The following is a 9,240-nucleotide window of genomic DNA, read 5'->3' as shown; positions in this document are numbered from 1 at the left end:
AGACGAGTCCAGAGATTTGTATATATATATAAAAGTTATTGAAATCTGGACAGAAGTAAGTCTGTATGGTCTGATTTATAGGATAAATAGATTTTTATTTGGATTCATAGCTGAAGCTATAGTTGTTTTCTAATTCTACTTCTACCTTTTGAACTTTAACTTTTTTTCCCCCATTTGTTAACAATATCTACCTGTAGTTCTTATGTGAAAGAACCAAATATTTTTATGTGAAAGAATGATGCCACATTTATTCTATTCTATTCTATTGCCACATTTGGAGATATCTGAAAATTTGGCATTATCTTCTAAAAAGTGACTTTAATCATGACAAATAAGTTACTTCACTGGTTTAAGGAAGGGACGATGATGAAGTAATAATTGGTTTAAGTTAAGGGGTAAAAGGCAAGTTGCTGGAGACTCCTAGTCTCTGGTAGAGGCCTCTGTGATGACGGAAGCTGAGACAATGGATAGGTTTTTAACCTTTGTCCTTAATGGAGAATTCCCATTTTTATGTCTGGAAGGTCAATTTACTAAGAAATTCCTAAAGGAAGCTTGATGAGTAGTACTGAAAAAGAAAATGAAAATTGTAATTTTGAGCTGGCCCAGAAATGGAACCTGATGAAATAAGGTTCCATATAAATCCCAAGAGCCATAGATGTCAAGTGGCCAACACTAAGATAAAACTCATAGATCAAGAAAATAAAAAGAGAACCTTTTAAGTTTCCCATGTCTTTAGAGCTCCAGTGTCCGATGCAGTAGTCAATAGCTACTTGAAATGTGGCTAGTTCAAATGGCAATGTATTGTAAGTGTAAAATACACACCTGATTTTAAAGAAATAGTACAACAAGAAAAACTTAAAATAACTCTTTCAAGAAAAACTGTAAAATACATCTTTAGCATTTTAAAATACTGATTACATATGAAAGATAATGTTAGTATAATGAGTCAGATAACATTAAAATTAATTTCACTTATTTCCTTTTACACTTTTAAGGTGGCTACAAGAAATTTAAAATTATATACTCTACATTGTCTTTTTGATATAGACATTTTGCTGGTGCTACAGATTATATGGCGGGTGAATACTCATTATTAGGCAAACAGTGGAAAATTTGTTTATTTCAACCTTCATCTATGCCTTCAAATATTCCCATTTCTCACCTTTGTGAAGCTGGCTTCCATTTTCTCATAGGAATAGGGAGGGAAATTGACGGAAAGACTCCAACACTCATCAGGACTACTGTCATCATTAATTTAAAAGTGGCTGAGTGTGAGCTTTCTAAGAGCATTAAAGAAACAGTGTCACTGGGCATATCAACCAATGTTAAGAGATAGGCTTTAACATGGAAATCATGTAAAAGGTTAACCCATTATTTTTTTTCCACAACTGCTTATGATATATTTGTTCAGGTAGCCATAACTGTGGGTTTGTGACTGATGGTGAATTTACATGGAGTCAGTTGCTGCTGTCCCTCCACCTTTGTTTTTTTAAAACTTTTTTTATTTTATTTTATTTTTTCAAGCAGGGATCAAACCCTGGGTGTTTCACCATTAGCCACATCCCCAACCCCCTTTTTAAAAATTACTTTTTATATTGAGAAAGGATCTTGCTACTTTGCTTAGGACCTGGCTAATTTGCTGAAGACCTGGCTAAGTTGCTGAGGCTGGCTTTGAACTTTGGATCTTCAGCCTTCAGAGGCACTCGGATTACAGGCATGTGCCACCACATCTAGTTGTCCCTTACTCTAGGAATAGTACTGTTGGACCAAAAATTGCTGGCTCCTGAAATTTACGGCTCTCATCTCAACACCTTCCATAAGACTCTAGGATATATATATATATGTATAATTTTTACATTTTCTTATAACAAAGTGTTACTTTTTTAGATGTCTATGAGATTTATTTTCCATACATATGATAGTCACAACTCTAATGAAGTCTTCAAATATTATCTGGTAATGTAATTAGGTCTGATTCCTCCTTTGCCTGTGATATCATCTCTTGAATGAAGGACAGAGACCAACACTGGTTTGGGGTCTATGGCTGATCTACTCTACTAGTTGGGCCTGCATAAGTAGTTTATATATGTTTTTATAGTAGTAGAAAAAAGGTAGTGGCTGTAAGATCCAGATTTCATGGTTTCAAGTCATGGTTTCACCATGAGTTTAATACAGTGACATTGCTTACATTTGTCTTTATTTCTTTATCTGTAAAACTGAGATAACAGTGGTATTGTCTTATAAGGAGGTGGATTACATAATTTATCAACCAAGTTGAGCACAAAACTTAAAAGTAGCATCAAAAGGGATTATCTCAGGCAAACACAGAAATATAATTTTTTTCTGTCCATTCTAATTACAGGGTGTTTAACAGTTAAGTATCTAGGTTAGAATGCTAGATACTTAGCTGTTACTATTTTTAAATTATTCTTTGGAAACTGAGTTACTTCTCTCTGTGGGTATTCATATTGGGTAGATGGATTTATTCCTGTTTTGTCCATCAAGGTTTTCTGAAGTGTCAGTCCTGATGAGAGAACAGCATATGGCAATACAAAGCAACTACTCCACTGTACTGATCTCTGAATTCCTCCTCATCTGCTTCCCTAACTATCAGAGTTGGCAGCACTGGCTCTCCGTGCCCCTCAGCCTCCTCTTCCTCCTGGCTATGGGGGCTAACACCACCCTCCTCATCACCATCTGGCTGAAGGCCTCCTTGCATGAGCCCATGTACTACCTGCTCAGCCTCCTCTTCCTGCTGGACATTGTGCTCTGCCTCACTGTCATCCCCAAGGTCCTGGCCATCTTCTGGTTTGACCTCAGATCCATCAGCTTCTCTGCCTGCTTCCTCCAGATGTTCATCATGAACAGTTTTCTCCCCATGGAGTCCTGCACTTTCATGGTGATGGCCTATGACCGCTATGTGGCCATCTGCCATCCACTGCGGTACCCCTCCATCATCACTGGCCAGTTTGTGTTCAGGGCTACCATTTTTATCATGGCCAGGAATGTCCTTCTTACTATGCCTATCCACATACTTTCTTCTCGATTGAGATACTGTGTAAGAATTATCAAGAACTGTATCTGTACTAACATGTCTGTGTCCAAACTGTCATGTGATGACATCACCTTAAACCAGCTCTACCAGTTTGTGATAGGCGGGACACTGCTGGGTTCTGACCTCATCCTTATTGGTCTCTCCTACTCCTTTATCTTGAAAGTTGTGATAAGGATCAAGGCTTAGGGTACTGTGGCCAAGGCCCTGTGCACATGTGGGCCCCACTTCATCCTCATCCTCTTCTTCAGCACAGTGCTGCTGGTTCTGGTCATCACTAACCTGGCCAGGGAGAGAATTCCCTCGGATGTCCCCATCCTTCTCAACATCCTGCATCACCTCATTCCCCCAGCGCTGAACCCCATTGTTTATGGTGTAAGGACCAAGGAAATCAAGCAGGGAATCCAGAAACTGCTGAGAAGTTTTTAAGAAGTCAAATGAGTGAGACCTGACCTTGGAAACAGAAATTGACAATGGGAATTAATTTTCACAATGCATAGGAAATTTAAATATTTCATGTAAGAGTAAGTTTATATTTTGCTTTGCTCAATGCTGACTATGGGATATTCATATATTGATGCCTGTTTTCTGTTACACTGACTAGAAGCTTAACTTTTGCCTTTTGGAATAACTTGTAAGATTTTTCTGCCCATATCAATTGAAAGGGACTTATCAAGCCATAACTTCAGGAACTTTGAGTGATATGGTTTGTCAAATAAAGAAGAAATGTAATTCCAATAGTTGTAAATGCCCTTCAGTTTCCTAAATTGTTTAACTCATATGTGTTAGATCTCTTTATTCTCCTTGATATGGCTGAACCTAGTTTTGTGCCATCACTGAGTCTCTTGTGGAGCCACAGATGTTGATTCCAGAACTTTGGTCTTATGTAGAGTGAGTGGCATGTGTCATACACTGCTTCTTTTCTCCCTGATAGAAATCATTATCATTTATACTTAAAGCCACTTCTCTGCTGTATGAATTTTCTGTAGTTTTTTCCTTATTTGTAATAAATTTTGTTAAATTCTAGGATGATTTATATTTGCAAGGATACATTTTTAAATATATTTTAAATGATTCATTTTAGTTATAGATAACATTAGGGTACACTTTGGTATAATCACAGAAGCATGGAATATAATTTGTTCTAATTCATTCCATAGCACCTCCAGCTCCTCACTTCCATTCTTCTCTCCCTCTAGTTCTAATGATCTTTCTGGAATTTATTTATAGTATTTTTAAAAATTAGTGTTTCGTGGGTATATTTGTTCGTGGGATTCGCTGTGGTGTACTCATGTATGTACATATGAAATTTCAGTCAAGTTCATTCCATTCTTCTTCCCTTTTTCTGTATTTATTTCCTCCTCCTCCTCCTCAATCCCCTTTGTCTACTCTACTGATATTTCTTCTATTTTGATGAAAGATTTCTCTCTCTTTTTTTTCTTTTCTCTCTCCCTCTCACCTTATTTTTGATTAGCTTCTGCATAGCAGAGAAAACATTTGAACTTTGACTTTCGGAACTGGCTTATTTCACTTCGAATTATATCCTCCAGTTCCATTCATTTGCTGGCAAATGCCATAATTTCATTCTTCTTCATTACGACTGAGTAATACTCCCTTGTGTATATATGCCACATTTTTCTGTATCCATTCATCTGTTGAAGGAAACCTAGGTTACATCCATAGTTTGGCTATTGTGCTGCTTTTCAGAGTGGTTGTAATAATTTTCAATCCCACCAACAATATATGAGTGTAAATTTCCCCCCACATCCTTTCCAACATTTATTATTATTTGCATTCTTGATAATTGCTATTTTGACTGGAATGTGTCTTATTTTAAGTGAAATATTATGTTCTCCCCCAACCCAGTTATCAGTGTCTAATTTCATACTGTCTTACCTGCTTTCTCTGTCAGATTTCAGGTATCTTCTACATTTCCATCCTTTCCTTCATTTCTTACATATACCTTAAATTGTATTCCTCATCCTATTTGAAGCCCTGTTGTGTCAATCTTCATATCTTGTCCTGGGGCCAGTGTAGTTTTCTATAGAATGCAGGCATTTGAATTAGTGGTTGGCTAAACGAGAACAAATGTTTGTAACTCTTTAGAGTTCTCATCGCAATCATGATCTGAAAGTGATTGTGACTGATTGATTTGTGGTGATTGATTGATATTTCCTGGTAATCATTTACATTAGTAACCAGTTCCCTTTTGGGATAGTAATTGAGGGCTTCATATACAGTATTTTATGAGTCGTTTGAGAATGCTTTCCAACTTAGCTGATCTGGGTTGACCCAAATTTTCTTGGAGGACTTATAAAGTAATTTATCATTCTAATGATGTTGCCTTTCATCAAAATAATATATTTAATCTCCATTTTCTGTTTTGAAACTCCCAAGACAGAGCCCAATCAAAACACAATACTTTTCAAGCACTCTTCCCTTCACTTGTTCTTCTGCCAGCTCCTAACTCATGCTTTTCTAGATTATGCTCCCTATATGCTGATATATATTTAAAATCGCCTTTTCTACACAGAAAACTTAACACTAATTGTTTTATTTGACAAACTGAGCCAATTCTACCAGTCTCAGTTTAGATTCTACTTACTCCACTGAGCCTTATTTTATTCACCCCAATGGAATTGATCTGGCCATCTTGAGTCATAAGTATATGTTCATCTCTCAGATATTAGATTGTAAACTTCTCTGAAACTGGTCAAGGAAACACCCACAGAGAATTAAAATTCCATCTTTTCAATTTATAGAATTTCTTATACAGCGCTTTACATATTGTTATATTTGTTGAATAAAAGTAAATAAATCATCACAGTTTGTTTCTTGTTTTCTTTGAAAATGGCTCAGAGAACCAAGTCATTAATATATTCTCCAAAACACTTAACAAAAAGCTGCATGTAACTCACAGTTCAAAGCAAAGTTGAATACCATAAAATCTAAGGGTTCTTATTTTGGCACTATACATATATATTTTTTTCTACTTGGGATAGAAACCAGAAGTAATTTATCACTAGCTACATGACCAGTTTTTTTTTTTTAATTTTAATTTAGAGTCTCACTAAGTTGCTGAGGTTGACCTCCAACTTGGCAATGACTCATTCTCCTGAGTCACTGGAATTACAGATGTGTGTCACTGCACCTGCTAAATCTGCTTATCTTGGAATGAGACTGATTTATTAAAATCCATGAGCACATCAGTTTGGCCATTTATAAGATGTGTGACTTTTGACTCACAGATCTCAATCTGAGTTAGTATTCTCATTTAAGAAGGATGATAACTCCTCTATTATTAATCAGTTTTTCCTGATTTTTCAATGTGCTAGAGATGACCTAATGTATGAAGAGTTTCTCAACCAGAGTCTAAAACATACTTCTAAATTATAAGTAGGAATCGACTGTATTATTTTCCTCTGTACATTTGCTTCTCTAATGTTTTCAAAGAAATGTATCTTCATTATCGTATACCCCTGTGTATTGAGATCAGAAAGAACATGTGTTTGAAGTCTGTAGGTGAAACCAGAAGCAAAGTACAGTTCAGGCGTGTATGGAGAAAGGAGACTAAAGGGAGACGCTAAGTGTGAAGAGTTGTTCTTCAATTTTTACACCAGATGATAAGGGTTCAAAATGTATAAGTTTTTGTCATTTTACCTGATGAGATTTGCTATTAACAAGGGTGATATCGGTTACACTAAGAGCTTTTGTTCAAGAATGATGAGGTTCAGGGAAGAGCAGTAGAGCTCCAAACCCCTACTTGAGAACCAGATTGTCCAACCTGGGGGAATGGAGGCCGGAAGGGAGCAATGCTGCAGGGATGTCAATCTGATGTGTAAAACTAATGGAGCTAGCCTAGAGCTGAGCTAGTGGAGGCAGGATCAGGATTAGTCTGACATCAGTGCTCACATGTAGACATTTGAGAAAAAGGTGAATTTACCTCTTTAATGAGAGAATTTGTCATAATAAGACTCTGCTTCTCCACCTGGAGTTGTGCAAATGGAACCATATGTAGATGTGCTCATCTGAAAGAAGTGACATTTGGCCTATGTTTAGGGAAAACCCTCAGAAAATTAAAGTTCCAATTTGTGTTTATTTGGATCCTTCACCTCTTCATTAAGTGTCCTTTCACAGGGAATCCTACTCCTGCCTCAGAAGGTTCATTCCCTTATCTTACATCTTTCTTCCCAGGGAGGGACGAACACTTGGGACAGCAACCACCAAAGGAGCAAAGTGAGAGGTGACAGATAAAGTGATCTCAGATTTTTGTCTCATCACTACTCAGTTTTTTTCCTGTAGCTCTTACTGATTCTCTGAGAAAATGTGCAAATTGTCTTGAGATTAGAGGTGGAGCAGAGGATTGAAATGCTGGTGACAGAAGGTGATAGAAGAGCTAAGGGGTTTAATAGTTGTGTTGAAAGGAGTAAAGAACAAGGAGAATGATCTCATTGTGTCTAAGATTCTAATAACAGAGAGCATGTAACACTCAGACAAAGTAAGACAAAAGCGTAAAAAAAAAGCAGGGAAATATTTTCTTGTCTTTTTTTTTCGGACTTAGAGTGTTTTCTTTTTTTAATTTCTTTTTTTATTATTAGTTTTTCAAAACATTACAAAGCTCTTCATATATCATATTTCATACATTTGATTCAAGTGGGTTATGAACTCCCATTTTTAGCACGTGTACAGGTTGCATGATCACATTGGTTACACAACCACGTTTTTATATACTGCCACACTAGTGTCTGTTGTATTCTGCTGCCTTTCCTATCCTCTACTATCCCCCCTCCTCTCCCCTCCCCTCCCATCTTCTTTCTCTACCCCATCTACTGTTATTCATTTCTCTCCCTTGTTTTTTCACTTTCCCCTCACTTCCTCTTATATGTAATTTTGTATAATGATGAGGGTCTCCTTCCATTTCCATGCAATTTCCCTTCTCTCTCCCTTTCCCTCCCACCTCTCATCCCTGTTTAATATTAATCTTCTTCTCATGCTCTTCCTCCCTGCTCTTTTCTTAGTTGCTCTCCTTATATCAAAGGAGACATTTGGCATTTATTTTTTAGGGATTGTCTAGCTTCACTTAGCATAATCTGCTCTAGTGCCATCCATTTCCCTGCAAATGCCATGATTTTGTCATTTTTTAGTGTTGAGTAATACTCCATTGTGTATGAATGCCACATTTTTTTTTTATCCACTCATCTATTGAAGGGCATCTAGGTTGGTTCCACAGACTAGCTATTGTGAATTGTGCTGCTATGAACATCGATGTGGCAGTATCCCTATAGCACGCTCTTTTAAGTTCTTTAGGGAATAGTCAGAGAAGGGGAATAGCTGGGTCAAGTGGTGGTTCCATTCCCAGCTTTCCGAGGAATCTCCATAGTGCTTTCCAAATTGGCCACACCAATTTGCAGTCCCACCAGCAATGTACAAGTGTACCCTTTTTTCCACATCCTCGCCAGCACTTGTTGTTGTTTGACTTTGTAATGGCTGCCAATCTTACTGGAGTGAGATGGTATCTTAGGGTGGTTTTGATTTGCATTTCTCTGACTGCTAGAGATGGTGAGCATTTTTTCATGTACTTGTTGATTGACTGTATGTCCTCCTCTGAGAAGTGTCTGTTCAGGTCCTTGGCCCATTTGTTGATTGGGTTGTTTGTTCTCTTATTGTCTAATTTTTTGAGTTCTTTGTATACTCTGGATATTAGGGCTGTATCTGAAGTGTGAGGAGTAAAAATTTGTTCCCATGATGTAGGCTCCCTATTTACCTCTGTTACTGTTTCTCTTGCTGAGAAAAAACTTTTTAGTTTGAGTGAGTCCCATTTGTTGATTCTTGTTTTTAACTCTTGTGCTATGGGTGTCCTATTAAGGAATTTGGAGCCCAACCCCACAGTATGTAGATCGGAGCCAACTTTTTCTTCTATCAGACACAGAGTCTCTGTTTTGATATCAAGCTTCTTGATCCATTTTGAGTTAACTTTTGTGCATGGCGAGAGAAAGGGATTCAGATTCATTTTGTTGCATATGGATTTCCAGTTTTCCCAGCACCATTTGTTGAAGATGCTATCGTTCCTCCATTGCATGCTTTTAGCCCCTTTGTCAGAAATAAGATAGTTGTAATTTTGTGGATTGTTCTCTGTGTCCTCTATTCTGTACCATTGGTCCACGCGCCTGTTTTGGTACCAGTACCAT

General features: G+C 37.3%; 1 protein-coding gene across 1 annotated transcript; it reads left to right on the top strand.

Annotated features, from left to right (window-relative positions):
• The first annotated feature begins 2,530 nt into the window (after positions 1 to 2,530).
• On the top strand, positions 2,531 to 3,481 carry LOC107134131 (olfactory receptor 56A4-like). The gene is given in 1 exon segment (XM_015476261.2): positions 2,531 to 3,481. A coding segment is annotated over 1 exon segment (939 nt). The 5' UTR covers positions 2,531 to 2,542.
• The last annotated feature ends 5,759 nt before the right edge of the window (positions 3,482 to 9,240 follow it).

The sequence above is a fragment of the Marmota marmota genome, unplaced genomic scaffold (assembly GCF_001458135.2).
Source record: "Marmota marmota marmota unplaced genomic scaffold, marMar, whole genome shotgun sequence".
Classification (NCBI taxonomy): domain Eukaryota; kingdom Metazoa; phylum Chordata; class Mammalia; order Rodentia; family Sciuridae; genus Marmota; species Marmota marmota.
Note: the sequence above shows the minus strand (reverse complement) of the source record. Positions and strands in the feature narration are given on the sequence as shown.